This window comes from Mesoplodon densirostris, chromosome 12 (genome assembly GCF_025265405.1).
Source record: "Mesoplodon densirostris isolate mMesDen1 chromosome 12, mMesDen1 primary haplotype, whole genome shotgun sequence".
NCBI classification, from domain to species: domain Eukaryota; kingdom Metazoa; phylum Chordata; class Mammalia; order Artiodactyla; family Ziphiidae; genus Mesoplodon; species Mesoplodon densirostris.
In genome coordinates, this window is record NC_082672.1 from 39,714,256 (window position 1) to 39,730,345 (window position 16,090).

The following is a 16,090-nucleotide window of genomic DNA, read 5'->3' on the forward strand; positions in this document are numbered from 1 at the left end:
TCCAGGATTGATGGGTGCCTCTCCTCTAAGCAGCGATTCAGGAAGCCAGGTTTCTTCCTTCTTGTGTGTATACTCAGAAGCCACATACTCCTTCCTCTGCATCAAGCTAGTATATGGGTAAAAGGTGAGGAGGGTTGCATGGGGGAGATGTTCACAGACCAGACCTGCAAGTTCTGAACATCACTTTTCCTGATTTATTAGAATTCAATTACATAGCTACCCTGTTTACAAAGGTGGAAATAATCTAACTGCATGATAGGAAATGGTTCAGCAATCAGTTAACAGTCTCGGCCACATACGTTTGTACTGTTTTGATCAACTGTGTATTTATAATTGGAGACAAACTTTAATGCCTAGAATCTTAAGGTTACAGGATGCAGTTCCAAATTTAGTTGCAGAGAAGTGCAACAATTATCTTCAATGTATGACTGTCACGCATAATAAAAGTAGAATAACATTCTTTGGAGGAAGTGGAATGAATGATGAAGAACATCAAATCACTATGGTATTTAGATTCTTTCAGATACATTTAAAAGCACGTAACAACTATTTTTTAAAATGGCAGTATTTAACACTATCCTAAATTCTTCCCGAATACTTAAGACGAAAAAAATTAAGTATCACCTTAAAAAGTACTAGGAGGTATAAGGTTTTCAAAATTATTTTTTAAATACTTCTAGAGTTATCCCCAAAGGAGAAGAAACTTAATCATATCCCACAGTGAGGAAGGGAAGCGAAAAAGAAAAAGCCTCTGAAGCTATCTTCTCCTCAGTCTCTAAGCTCTTCACACCTTAACAATCTCTAAGAAAGTGACCTCTAAAGCTTATGCAGAAAACTGTTCTGGGTTCTTAGATTAGTTCACCAGGATCCCACTGTCAGAGCCAAGTATTTTAGGATCTGCTAAGGAAGGGTTTCTTATCCCTCTGTGCTACGCTTTACTTGAAATTTTACAGTAAGAGAAGTTCCAAGATACTGAGACTATAACCAACAGGAAGGCCATCTTGGCAATTCCTCATTCAACTGCCCTAGAAAATATTCAGATACTAGCTCACTGCTTTCAGTCCTCTGTTTGAAGGTACAATTCTTCAAGTGATAGTGCCCTGGCCTTGCATTAAGTCTCTCTAATTCTTCTGAGCAAGTGTTCCAAAGGAAAGAAGTGATTTAACTGTTTCTCTTTTCTTCTCTCAGGGCAAAAATTATAGGCCCTTGGCATCCAGTGATAATGTTCTTACCTAATTTGGGACAACTGGAAGCATACTTTTCTCAGTTCTTTATTAGCAACATAGAAAGCAAGCCAGCATAATTTTTGAATTTGGAGGCATTCAATTTCTTCCTTGTTGCAATACACAGTCTATCTTCTGAGATGAGGCACAAAGATCTTGGTATGACTCATATTAAGAATAATGGCCAACAGACAAAGTTTACAGTTTAAGTCTGTCTACTTCCTATGAAAAGGAGAAACTGTCACATGGACGTCACCTACAAATAAGACACATAACAGACACTAGTACGCAACATTCATTATATTTATTTTACTAAATATTATGCTTCAAAAAAACACAAACAAACCAGAAAACTTTTACTTAAAACTAGTCCAGCGAGGTGGATGGGCTGACGGCACCCACCCCCCTTCTATGTACATGGAGCTGCGACTGCATCAGACAGCAAGCACTCAAGTACACATTGCCTTTTCTGTTGGACATGAATGAGCTTCTCTGAACCAAGAGAGACAAATGAAGTTTTACAAGATACAGGCACTTTATGTTCCCAGTTTTATAAAGAAGTCAAGTGAAAAATACTTAATAAAAGCAACTGGAACAGAGAAAGCTTTACGAGTTCTACCATTAGTTATAGTGACTTACACTCAATGCAAACAAGACAGCATCAACAAGTAAAACAAACAAACAAAAAGTTTAACTGGGGTTAATGAACATACATGTAAAAAACAAATCCAATTTGCTGTAATTGGAGAAAAATGGCCATTTGAATCCAACTTAAAGATATGCCAATACTGTGATTTAACGCATCAAATCTTATGTACCTACGTAGCTGAGTAACATCTGAAAGCTTTGCAAGAGTGTGTGGTTAGTGAGAAAAGCAAAAGGTGCTTTTGATTCCACAGTATCTGATTAAACGAAACAAAGCAATTTACAAAAAAAAAGTACCAAATGATACTTTAAAATAAATAGTTCATCATTTTGATGAATATATACACGTAGAGTCCACTTCTTGGGGATTTAGCTATCTAAAAGTGGCATATCACTATCCAGAGGTGCAGGAGCAAGTTCACATAAATAGAACAGTGTGGCTTCACTAGCTTCAGCTTCAGTCAATGGCTCCAGGCGAACAAGCTTACTTTGGGTTGGTTCTGGGTCCAAGCTGCTGTCCAGAAGCTCATCAACTTCTATGGGTTTATCTACAGAGGACATAACTTCTGATGATGCTGTACTCCCCTGTTCAACAGTAGAAGCAGGGTTCCCATCGAGGAATGCAAGAAGTGGAAAGGCAGTGTACTGTATAAGCTGCTTATCTATAACAAAGATAAGAAGACTGATCTTTTAACACCAGCTTATATAGAGTTCAAGCTATATGGTGGAAAAAACAGAAGCAGATGTGCATATGTGCAATCATTACCCTTATATAGCCAAACAAGAAATATCACACTTTGTGTCAGTAAATTTAAAAATGTACAAGTCAGAAAATGTATACTTTTATTCAACAATTAAGAACTGAGGGTTCTTTCAGTTCTCTTGAAGTTAAATAGGGGGGAAAAATGACAATCTTTAAGAACTATTACCTCACCAATTCAATTTCCTTTATATCCTGGGACCTCGATACGTTATGCATAGAACTGAGACGAATACAAATCTGTGTTCAATTGTTAAGCATGGCAAAACCTTCCTTGGCCCACAGTTTCTACATAGAAACCTTTATTTAAAAAAACTAATACTACATTTACACCTACCTGTTTTGGGTTTAGATTTTCTTCCCTCTTCTGAAACTGGCTGAACTACATTGCTCTTGGTTTCTAATCCTTTATTCTCGGACTAAAAGAGAAAAAATAATATAGAAATACTTGTCTCGTATTTTATATGTTCCTGAAAAATAGCAAAAAATTGGTACAGTATAAGAATATTGGTACACTCTCTGAAAGATATGGGAAAGGGGAGCATCAGGAAAGATGAACTAGGGAGAGAAAGAGATTTGAGTAGAGGTAGTGAAACTGGCTAAGAAAACTACTGCTGTCATCAGGTGGATGAAACAAAGAACCCGAACTAGGATGACACTAAGTACGAAAAGGAGGGAGCATTTCAACAGTAGAACAGACAGAATTTGACAAGAGTAGAAGATGGTAATGAATCAAAGATGGCTAGTTTCTAATTGCTAATGAAGAGATAATTCTTTAAACAATTAAATTCATTTTAAACAGCTTTGATTTAAAACATATTACACATTTCTTTTCACTCACAAACAGAATATTTAGCATAAGTGAACACGTTTACAGTAGCTCAGGATAACATCCTTCAAACTATTTATCCCTATATTTGGAAGCCTCAAAGTTGAGGTGGTGTTTCTTCATTTCCTTTTTTGGCTCTTTCAATTCTTTTCTGTCATTTAAATTGCTTCTTTGAACCACTGTCTTCTCTCCTTACATCTGATTGTAAGGGGATTAATCTTTAAATGTTAAGTTCTTCAGTGCTCTTTTCAACGATGTTCAAACTGAGGTGCTGCGGTTCACAATTTTTCCTGAATAGCTGTAAGTCCCAGATATCTGCACACTTGTAAATTATATATGATGTAACAAACATACTAATTCCTATAATTTCCCTGATATTCATCACAAAATTAAGCAGTACAAGTTTCCAGGCTTCATAGATAATAATGACTCCAAGACATAATAAAAACTACTTAAACTTCCCCCAAAATTTACATTAAAATATTTCTCATTTAGCATTCACAATAAATAAACATTAATGAAATAATACCTTCTGTATTTTTCTACTTCCTAAAATAGGTATTTTCCAAGGATGCCACTGTTGTTATTCTAAAAGCATATGAGAACCAGGACGACAAATGGATTTCATCTCCCATACAAATTGTTGCTTATTAGTAGTGACCACTTAGACTGCTATAGTGAGGAGTATAAGGCATCCTGACTCATTAGTAAAGAGTGCTGTAATACATGTCACATAATACCTGTCAGGAGCAAGGGAATGACAGCTGATGTGTCAATTATTTAAAAACAATCTAGATTCTAAAACTATGATAAAGAAATCACTCTCAATTTTAATTTTTCTATACTACTATAGAGCAATATGTAAACTTGCTGTTAAACTACTATTTCTAAAAGCTTTTGGGAACAGGAGATGATTCAAGAATAGAGAACGACTCAATGTCTAACAATAAACAAACAGTACAGCACATTCACTAAATGAATGCATGATATGGGTTCATTCAACTTAAGGTCTAACATTCAATAATATATTTATTGAAACACAGTACTGACATGGTCCACAGATTTTTATAATATAAACCTAGCCAAACTATAGTCCAAATGCCAAATTCAGCATCCCGACTGTTTCTGAAAGTAAAGTTTTACAGAAGCACAGCCATACTCATTCTTTTATGTATTGTCTACGGCTGCTTTTGCACTACAATTGCAGTTGACTAGTTGTGACAGAGAACACCTGGCTTCACGCAAAACCAAAAATATTTAGTCTTCACAGAAAAAGTATGACAACCCCTGATATAAATCATCCAAATACTGAATGTACAATCAACCTTCTAGTTCAAAAATTCACAAATTCCTTCAACTTTAAGTTACCCAGGCTATAATTTTGAAAATGTAGAAAATGTGGTCAGGCCATCCTCACACATGACAATGGTCAGAAAAATTCCACCTCCTCACTCTAATACCTCATATTTATTCAATATGTGTTCATTTTTTACTATAAAGAATACGAATAAAAATTAAATTTTGATTCCATTAATCTAGAATTTGTTCACATTTCAGGGGAGCTGATTTACCTTTTTATTCAACGAAAAACAGGGATTACAGAACAATTTGGTATAAATACAAGATAAATGAAGTATATACCTACTCAAGACAATAAGCTATACAATGAAACAGAATGATTTCTAAATGTCTGCTCTAACACCTTCACATTGTTCTTATTACTCATTAAAAACCAGTTCTAAAGAATTTGTTAACATCTGCTAATCCCAACTGCAGATACTATACATTTAAGAAAATAAAACAATTACTTAAAAAAAAAAAGTCCAAAATCCATGCTTCACTGTTTCAACTCACCTTACCTACAAACAGTATAAATCCCTGTGCTTTTACTGTACGCTAATAAAATGAAGGAACTTATTTTAAAATATGGGTACCCTTAAATTTTCAATAAAAAATGCTGAGAAGTTATTTATAGATGGAATAAGAATGTAAAATGAAGACACAGAACATGAAGAAATCATATTTTAATAATCATATTTTTTTTCAGTGATATACCTGAATATGCCAAATTTATTCAGTTTATCTCCCAGCACATTGAGGGCTGATTTCACACTGGTACTTAATAGCACAAGGCACAGAAGAACTGGGCAATGATTCACCCCATAACCAAAAGCTAATTTTTCATCTAGAATTTTATTATCTTGATCACATGTATTAGGTAAGAATATAAAATGCTTTTTGTAACTGGGAGTGATACTGCTCTCTCCTTACTAGGACTTTATTCAAATTCTTACAGCTACGGGTCCTGAGCAACACGATTTAAAACTTACTTTTGTATTATTGATGTAATCTGTGGGATTCATCTGCACAGAACTAGTGAAAAGCTGAAAGACCAAACAAGAAAGATGATAAGTTTAAAAAATATTTTTAAAAAATTAACTGTGTGTTCAAAATTTCTATACAGCCATGTTGGGTGAAGAGATGTAGCTCCTGCACTAGGAAGTTTCCATATAGTAAAACAAGGTTGGAAGAGAAAAGCAGGAAAGCGGAAAGAAAAACGAACAAAAGCAGAGCAAGCTAGCCCATGCATTAGCTGTTTTAAGAATTTCTATTCTATAAAGTAGTAGGGTAAATCACTTGAGACAAACAGTGGTTTTCCCCACCTCCCCTCTCCTTCATGTCCTTTATTTTTTCCTCCCTAAAAGCCTCTGGCCTTAAGTGGCACCCAGGGCTGAGTCCCTTGCCCTGACAAGAGCCTTCACTGACTACCTGCTAATTATGTGATAAATTTATAGAATCTGCTCTATGACAGTGGTTCCTAAATTACACCTCAAGTAGAGCCCTCTGACCAGATGGCTTAACTCCGTGTTGGTTCTTTTCACCTCACCTAGCAAGGGAAGCCATAAATGCAAAGACCACTGCCTACTGCTTACTGCACTCCTCAGACCAGCCACTTTACAAACGTAACTTTTGTTTATGTCATAAGCTTCAAAGTCATCCAGTCCACAGGGATTTATTGAGCATCTAAGAAATAATTGACATCATGAAGAATACAAGATGAAGACACTATTCCTGCTCTCCAGGAGCTTACAATCTAAAAGGCAAAATAAGAATAACATCAAATAGCAACATATGATCAGATACAATCCAGTATTACAATAATAATGGGTGGTGGGGCTCAAAAGTACTAAGGAGCTAAGAGAAAGGAAAACAGACAAACACACACACACCCCGTCCCTCAGATGAAACAAAAAGTCTTGATAAAACTATGTGACATGTAGTTCCTGGAGAATGGTTAAGACTTAGAAAGGAGAGGATGAAGGAGTACATTGTTACAGCATTAGCAACAACAGAGAGGAAGAAATGGTTGTGAGGTAAGTTCTACAAATAAGATGACAAGTCCAAACAATGCAGAAGTTCTGGGTTGAATAGTAAGTTGTATACATAAGGTTCAAAAGGTAAGGCAAGGCTAATGAATGGACAGGACATTCTGTCAGCAATAAGAGACTTGGGAGTGGCCTGAGTAATGAAATATACTGACTAAAGCGTTTTAAGAGAATGAGCACACCAAATGGTTTGCAGGATAGAATGAAATGCAGAGAGGCTCCTCTACCCTCTCTAAACACTGATTCCTCTCCTTAAAGTTCCACATTCATTGTAGCCCTAAAAATATCCCCAGCTCTTCCTTTCATTAACTTTTCTTCCTTTCATAACTTTTCCTCCTACTGATCCATGAAGAGGAAGAGACTCAGTTTCTTAAGAGTAGGTAACTATACATCACTGCCAATCTCTACCAGTTCAGCTTGTACTTGCCTCAGAGGTCTGACCAGATTTTGTCCCTACTGAGAGTGGCATCTGAGGAGGACCAGCAGTATAAACTCCTCACTCCTTCTTTGCCCCAATCCATCTACCCACTGACTCCGGGATACCTTCATGTATTCCCAGCAGACGCATGGTCTCAAGTAGGAAAACAGATCATGTATGAGGAGCTGACACGGCTGAATTCTAAGGTCGAGTCTCTCCTACTGATTCCACACTGGGTCACTTGTACTGACCTCTTCAGCAAGAACCCATGAGCTTCTCAGCATACTTATTACTCACACATGTTCTTACCATCTTTGCCATCTCAGAGAACAAGGCAACCCATGGGTAGATTTTTTATTTGTGACAATACCCCATAATTCAAGGATGAAATAAACAATGAAGGTCTTAGATGAGAGACAACAGTGAAAATATTGGGTTGGCCCAGAAGTTCGTTTGGTTTTTCTGTAAGATGGCTCTAGTAGCACTTAGTTGTCTTTAACTTCATTTGAAACAATCTTGCTAGACTGTATTGTGACAGCTGTCATATCAACGTGCATTTAAAAAAAAAATTAAAATTGGTGAATTCTTACATAGTCATTTTAATATTGGAGATGGAAGAAAAAAAGCAACATTTTCAGCATATTATGCTTCACTATTTCAAGAAAGGTAAAAACGCAACTGAAACGCACAAAAAGATCTGTGCAGTGTATGGAGAAGGTGCTGTGACTGACTGAATGTGTCAAAGGTAGTTTGCAAAGTTTCGTGCTGGAGATTTCTCGCTGGACGATGCTCCACGGTTGGGTAGACCAGTTGAAGTTGACAGCGATCAAATTGAGACATTAATTAGAACAAGTAACATTATACCACGTGGCAGATAGCTGACATATTCAAAATATTCAAATTGAGCATTGAAAGTCACTGTGAAGTTTGTTATGTTAATATATATGCTAATTGCTTAGAAGTTTGGGTTCCACATATGTTAAGTGAAAAAACCTTCTTGAACATATTTCTACATGCGATTCTCTACTTAAATGTAATGAAAACATTCCTTTTTAAAACAAATTGTGATGAAAAGTGGATACCATACAATAACGAAAAGTGGATACTATACAATAATGTGGAACAGAAGAGATCGTGCGGCAAGTGAAATGAACCACCACCAACCACACCAAAGGCCTGTCTTCATCCAAAGGTGATGTTGTGTATGTAGTGGGATTGGAAGGGAGTCCTCTGTTATGAGCTCCTTCTGGAAAACGAAATGATTAATTCCAACAAGTACTGCTCCCAATTAGACCAACTGAAAGCAACACTTGACAAAAAGCATCCGGAATTAGTCAACAGAAAATTCATAATCTTTCCATCAGGATAATGCAAGACCACATGTTTCTTTGATATCCAGGCAAGAACTGTTACAGCTTTGCTGGGAAGTTCGGATTCATCAGCCATATTCACCAGATACTGTACCTTCAGATTTCCATTTACTTCGATCTTTACAGAATTCTCTTAATGGAAAAATATTCAATTCCCTGGAAGACTGTAAAAGGCACCTGGAATAGTTCTTTGCTCAAAAAGATAAAAAAGTTTTGGGAAGATGGAATTATGAAGGTGTATGAAAAATGGCAGAAGGTAGTGGAACAAAACGGTGAACACGTTGTTCAATAAAGTTCTTGGTGAAAATGAAAAATTGTCTTATTTTTACTTAAAAACCGAAGGCACTTTCTGGCCAACCCAATAGAAACTAGGGACGGTTTGTGAATGTTATTTTGGAAAATACACAGGCTTGGTGAACAAGGAGATAAAGAAACCAAGATTACTGTGATTACTATCCTGTGTGGGTAAACAGAATACTGATACCACTACAGAAAATAAAGCTTAAAAAGGTAGCCAGTTTAGAAAATAAACAAAGGTTTGGTGTTAAACACAAATAATTTAAAGCAAGATCTAACTGATGATCCTAAAGGCATGGAATTAGAATTCAAGCAAAGGTTACTTTAAAAAATATTAAGAGCTGGAGAAATACATTTGAGAGCAATCCTACAAGCCAAAATCCCACCAGAGAGGCAGGATAGAAAAAAGAGAGGTAGGAAAAAACAGGATAAAAGTCTGGGAACCTTGGGGAATATCCACAAGTAGAAGACAGCAAGAAAAAGAAAAGCTCTTAGAGGAAACAGAATGGTTAGGGAGATAGGAAGAGAACAAAGAGGTCCAGTGCCTTTAAAATCAACAGGAAAAGTTCTACAGTAGAAAATCAATAGTGTTAAATAGTAATAGTGTTAATTACTTATAATCCTTACAAAAGCCCTTCATGTCAGGCATCAGCCATATTTAACAGATGGGGAAACTGAGTAAGAGAGGTTAACTTTCCCAAATTAATAACTTAGCTAGTAAGTAACATGAGCCAAAAACGGAACCCAAATCTGTCTGATTCAAAACAAACCTCCTTCCACTAGCCCAGTGGCCTAATTTGGAGGAAGAAAAAAAAAAAAAAAAAAAAAAGCTGCAGGCTACTTACAGTGGATATACCAAGACACAGGCTAAATTTAGCACAGGCTAAATAAGCAAGACAATCCAGGGTTTCAAAAGAAATATAGAGTGAAAAAAAAAGTAATGAATACAGCCACTCATTTCTACAGTTTTGTAGTAAAAGGATTAGAGAAGCAGAATGGTAAATGAGCAGAGCAACACGTCAAAATGGAGATCATCTGTACCCACTGAAGGCAGTTGGAAAAGATCAAGGATAGAGAGAGAAAAACAGAGAGGTGGGGGGGCAGGTGTACAAACTGGCTTTAAAAAGGAAGTACTTCCTCTAAGAAGAAAGGATATGAGATTCCACAGCTGATGAGAGTACCAGGGCGTAGTGAATTATGCTCTGTGAATAGGGAAGTGTTAGCTGGATAAGGTCGTGAGGACAAAAGAACGTGATAAGTGTTCCAAAGTTAAATTAAAATGACCTACTTGAAGACTGTGAGGATTTGTAGAGTCAGAATTACAGGATTTTATTTCCTTCGTAAGTGATCTAAGGGAGAGATATTCTAAAAGGTCTCTGGATTCAGACTGGGGACAAAGGCTGATAGAATCAAGAAGGGCTGTCAAGTTACTGTTAAACAAGTCCAAATAGGTCATTAACATGGATGTTGAATTCATATAAGAGAGTAACATGGAAAGGAAATCTTCAAAGAAGGTGAAATCCATCCTGTGAGGCACTGATGATTTAGAAAAAATAATAGTCATGTGACACTGACAAACTGTAGAATCTTCTGATGTGAGAGAAGTTGTATTTTAAGGAAAAAATGCAAAACAAAGAACAACAAAACTTTTCAAGTAAAAGAACACAACAGAAAATGTTCACAACAGGAAATGGAAATAGGGAAAAGAACAAGATTCATCTGGATGAGACCAGGCCACATAGAAAGCTTTAGGTAAGAGAGAGAGGAGCGGTAGCAACAAGAGAAAAGAGACCAAGGTTAGTACCAGAAACGATAGACAAGGATTCAAAGTCCAGACAACATAGGAATCAAGTTCATATAGGTGGTGGTGAGAACTGGAATAGGGGAATCTTAGGACTCAATACAAAAAGTTTTTAAATATGATAACATATAATACATTTGACTGAAAAACATTAATTCCCAAAGTATTAAGAAGTGCCTCCATGCTGTTTTTATACTATTTCCACTGATTTCTATTCAATGACAATTTACTCTAGAGCAAAACATAACACAGCAACAAGTCCAGACAAGACCTGGATTTAATAGTACTGTTCAACAGAGTTGATATGTTGTTACACAGGGATTAACTGAACTTCTACTCAGAGACGAATAGTGATCACCCTCCTTCACTTTCCTGAACCCATCTGTTCATTCTAATAAACAAAACCATTCATTTAAAAAATAAACTGCAAAAACAGTGTAGAATTCAAGAATATGATGCATTGATTTATAAATAGTATACATAAATACACAAACTGCCAGTACAACAAAGAATATTCAAAGTACCTACATCGACCAGGAGATCTGGGTCTATGCTAAACTGTCTTCCTGACAGCATGGCTTGGAAGTCCTCTAAACTGCAATCAATACTGTCAAGATAATCCAACAGCTCAACCCTAAGGAAAAAAGATTTTAAAAAAATCAAATATTAGGTTTCCTTGCTTTTATGTTTAAAATCACACTGCAGTCTAGCTAAGCAAAACATTCCTAGCAATTGCTGAATCCTTACAATTCTTAACCTTAAGAGATCCTATTCAGTATTTAGGATTCAAAAAAACTTGGTTAATTGAGAACCCACAGCCTTTATACAAAACTTTAGTATTTAAAGAAAAAAGGTTCTGCAATAACCCAGTCTGATTTATCTTTTTCCTCTACACTATAAATTATAAAATGTTTAACCTCTTACTATTGGTTATTGCTACTAACTTCTAGTTTTCTTTTGCTATAAAGTAAGTTCCTTCATAGAGATTGTATTATTCCACAGTCCTGATAAAAACACAAATACACACAATCACACACACTTTTAAGACATTCAAAAACAAGTATTTCATTACAGAAATCTGAGGAATTGACAAGAAGATCCCAAGACTGCTCTTGGGATAATTAAATCTTTCTCAAAATACCATTTGCAGAGCTCAGCACTAACCAGAACAGAAAGGTTGACTACATAGGTTCATAACCTGAAAGGAAAATCATTCAAAGAGAAAAAGAACATGTGAAGTAAACAAAGAAAGCATATAAATTTAGACAACCTTTACATGAGACTCACTTTCCCAAAAGATTGATGTTATCATTTAAAATGGAATCCATCATGGTCACAGGATCTTCTGTGGTCAGACTAGATGAGCCATTTAGCTGGACGGCACTAGACATGAGAGGGCTGGTGCCATCACTGCCTGAACTTGGGGATTCTCTGGCTGGTTCACTCTGATCTCCACTCTGAATGACAGGTGCGTATTCATCTTCATTGTCATCTTCAACAATGACAATATCAGGGTACTGGCTACAGCTAGATCAGCAATATGAGAAATAACCAATTACATTCTCAGACTAATTCAATAAATTCACCCTATCCAGTCACTCTCCATGGAAACTCTGTCCCCAAACCGCCTGTCAAAAGGCTTTTCTTGGGTGTGTAGTTTAATGAAAAATATTGATACTTCATACAATATAAGACCACAAAGAATCAATTAAAGGTCTTTAACTCCAAACTTTAAAAATAAGAATGAATTCTCATTACTTTTTGCTGGGAGTCTTTTCGCTGGAGGGAGGGGGGTTATGTGCTTGAATAATTTGGCTTAATTTTTCAGTTCAATAATTAAAATATGAGTCAGATATTAGTTTATCAAAGAATAAAGTAGTTTTAAATTTAGATCTCTGATAAAAAAAGAGTAATACTTTCAAAATTTTATTTCACAATCTGCTTACTTGGAGGGATCAGATATAACATCCTCATTAGTTTCTGGAATAACTGGGATATTTTCTTCTTCTGCATTATCATCAGTAACATCATAAATAATGATATCATCTGAAATCCGCTCCCTTGGCTTTAAACCTTCAGTCCTACTGTGTGGAACCTAAAAAATCAGGTAGAAAATATATCAAAAAACTGAAATTATTTTGACTACCAAACAACATATCATTTAAAAAATGTTAACTGGGCACTGAGATACAATGGTAAGCAAAACAGGTATGTTTTCTGCCCTTATGGGACTTATACACTAAATTGGTATTAGAAGTACCAATTTACAGAGGTATGGGATGTATTATCTGCGTGCTACTTAACTATTTCTTTTACTGTAAGGGACCTTAAAGATGACACACCTCAGAATATTTCTATGAAAAGATCTTCAAATTTTAAAGCATTTTTTATACCCAAAGAGTAGAAAAGTCTTAGGACTTCAGCAGAAATCTCAAACATAACCAGATGGCCACTGGGCTGATGGGGATTATTTCATCTCAAGCTACTCTGTTTGACGCCATGTTTTATTCTTACTCATTAAATGGTTTCTTTAATAGGGGGAAAAAACACTTCAACTATTCCACAGCCAAATGTCAGTCTGGCATTTTATTATTTTTTTAAATTCAGCTACAGCTATATTCAGACCATGGATACACTAATAAACAAACATTCAATTCTCCAAAGCAAACTAGTCATTATTATAATAGAAAATTCTATCAATTTCAACTCTAGATAATATAGAGGCAAAAGATGCAAATCAAGTTAAATTAAGAAATCTTCACCTATTTACATGAGTCTTCAATCCTAAAAACAGGTATGCTTGATTATTTAAACAGTGGGAAGAGGAACCAGATGTCAGGTTAACTCTGACTTGCCTGAGAACTCAATACTTTAATAATAAATCTAAAGCAGTATTTAGAATTCTAAGATTTGAAAGTAACAATGATAATCAGATATTAAAAGAAGTCTGGACTCAACTAATTGCCTCTGGGTATAAGTCTGACAATTTACCCAGAGAGCTTGTGAAAAAATGAAGGTAAACAACAATATTTTTTGAAATTGCTACAGTAAAAGAGTCTAGGTCTGTACACATTTATAATAAAAGTTGGAAACAACTTAAAATAACCAATGGACAAGTGCATAATTACATTATCATAATATTCAATTAATCTCATATAGTAGTTAAGATCAACTAAATCTCTGTTTAATAAATCTCAAAAGCGGGGCTTCCCTGGTGGCGCAGTGGTTGAGAGTCCGCCTGCCGATGCAGGGGACACGGGTTCGTGCCCTGGTCTGGGAAGATCCCACATGCCGCGGAGCGGCTGGGCCCGTGAGCCATGGCCGTTGAGCCTGCGCGTCCAGAGCCTGTGCTCCGCAACGGGAGAGGCCACAACAGTGAGAGGCCCACATACCGCACAAAATAAATAAATAAATAAGATAAATAAATAAATAAATAAATCTCAAAAGCAAGACCAAGTGGAAGAGGCCACACTGCAAAATATGTACAAAATAATATCATTTATATAAAGCTTAGACATATGCAAAATAATACCAAATACTATTCATGGATTCACACATCAAATAGCCATGGGAATGATATATACTACTTCAAGATAGTGATTTATCTCTGGGTGACAGGGGAGACTGGAGAGGGAGAGAAAAATGAACTTGGGAACAGGCAACTGAGACAACTATATTTGTAATAGTTTATTTCTTAAAATAATCTAAAGCAAATGATAAAAAATGTCATGATTTTTAAAAGCTGGAGGATGAACAGTTAGATTATTCACTAAACTTTTTCAAATGCATGACATAATGCTGTAATAAAATTTAGTTTGAGATAATAAATATAAAACAGAATTTTAAAAATTACTTTATGATGGTGATTATCAGCTGGTTCTTTTACTATGTGCTGAAACAAATTCTTCTTTTGAGCTCCATTAGTGTTTAGAAGTAGAGGTCTGAAAATCAGAAGATATACATGAAGTTCAGTGAGCAAACATACATGGAGTTTAAATTGCTTCTAATAATTTAGCCACATATAAACACACTCACTTTAATAATGAATAAAAAATTTCAGTACACAAGAAACTCTTAAAAACGATTACCTTTTTGGAGGGGTATGCAGGATGAGTGTATCTACGGCTTTTATTTCTCCATTCTTCTGCGTTATCTTTGTTATAATAAACACTATAAATTACTCTCCCCAAATATACTTCATTGCTGACTGAACTATATAACTCTTTATGGTACTTACATAGTAGAAAGTAGGTAATATCACAAAGACTCAGTGGAAGTAGAGTTAATTCTACAGCATAAGCTGTAAGTATAACCAAGCTCTGCTAAAATCTTTTGCCTTACAAGATAATCTTTTTCTCCTTCTAACTATTCCTTTGTCCACTGTTTTTCTTATGTTTTAATTGTGACAAAGGTAGTTACTGACATTTATGGGTATCACAACCCATGGTCAATGTACAGGTTTTTAAAGACCCTTGTGAGTGGATTAACATGAGATATCAAGTAAAAATCTTTTATGCTTTTTTCAGCATGTATCCTCTTTTTAAGAGTTTCTCTCACTGAGGCCTTCTAATGCTACAATAATTTGCTAATGTGAATGAAAGATGAACTCTTTATAAACCGTATGTATGTAAAACGACCATTTAGGCTATCCTAATCTCTCAAAAACAGCAACATGACAATAGTAGGAAACACCACCACTCTTGAAATGTTAGAAGTATAATTTAACAAGGGAGGACTGTTCATCTGGGACAACACGCATATACTCAGCAAATGTAGACCATTCATGATTAAATTCTAACATGTTTGGTTGTCTATAGATAGGTCAAAATGTATTATCATAAAATCTTACCTTTTACGTTTTAAACTCACAAGTTGGTTATTCTGAACCAATGTAACAATAAACTGGACAATCTAAAAGGAAAATATAAATAAGAAATATTCCATCATAGATTCTTAATTCTTTAGTCTATATTACAAGTCTTATAAAATTAATGCAGGTACTGTATGTCCTCTATTCTAAGTCACATAATTTCTCACATATTAACATTTTAAATTTGGATGCATCTTACAATGATATTTAAAGAAATATACCAGCATCCAGGCAGAAGAACAAACTGTGATAAAGTTGCTGCTACCTAAGATGTAGAGGTACCTAGGACATCCATTTACTCATATATCTATCTATATATCTAGCTTCCTACCCACCCATTCACCTATTTATCTATCAAATATTCAGTTCAATTATTTGTCTTGATGATAAGTACCAAGCATGCCTGGATACAGATCCCTATTTTTACTTAAAATTCTTTCAAGAAGATTATGATGCAGAAAAGAAAACTGATGTTTGACAGATATTTTTCT

General features: G+C 35.4%; 1 protein-coding gene across 3 annotated transcripts in view; it reads right to left on the minus strand.

Annotated features, from left to right (window-relative positions):
- Positions 1 to 1,516: 1,516 nt before the first annotated feature.
- HSF2 (heat shock transcription factor 2) overlaps positions 1,517 to 16,090 on the minus strand; it is a 37,409-nt gene continuing 22,835 nt past the window's right edge. The window contains exons 6-13 of one of the 3 annotated variants that reach the window (XM_060114924.1): positions 15,579 to 15,640; positions 14,583 to 14,670; positions 12,676 to 12,824; positions 12,017 to 12,256; positions 11,258 to 11,363; positions 5,788 to 5,841; positions 2,966 to 3,047; positions 1,517 to 2,530 (exon numbers count right to left, since the gene is read on the minus strand). In XM_060114924.1, coding sequence (XP_059970907.1) covers positions 2,238 to 2,530; positions 2,966 to 3,047; positions 5,788 to 5,841; positions 11,258 to 11,363; positions 12,017 to 12,256; positions 12,676 to 12,824; positions 14,583 to 14,670; positions 15,579 to 15,640 — 1,074 coding nt within the window. In that variant the 3' untranslated portion in view covers positions 1,517 to 2,237. The other 2 variants (XM_060114925.1, XM_060114926.1) reach the window with 2 other exon arrangements.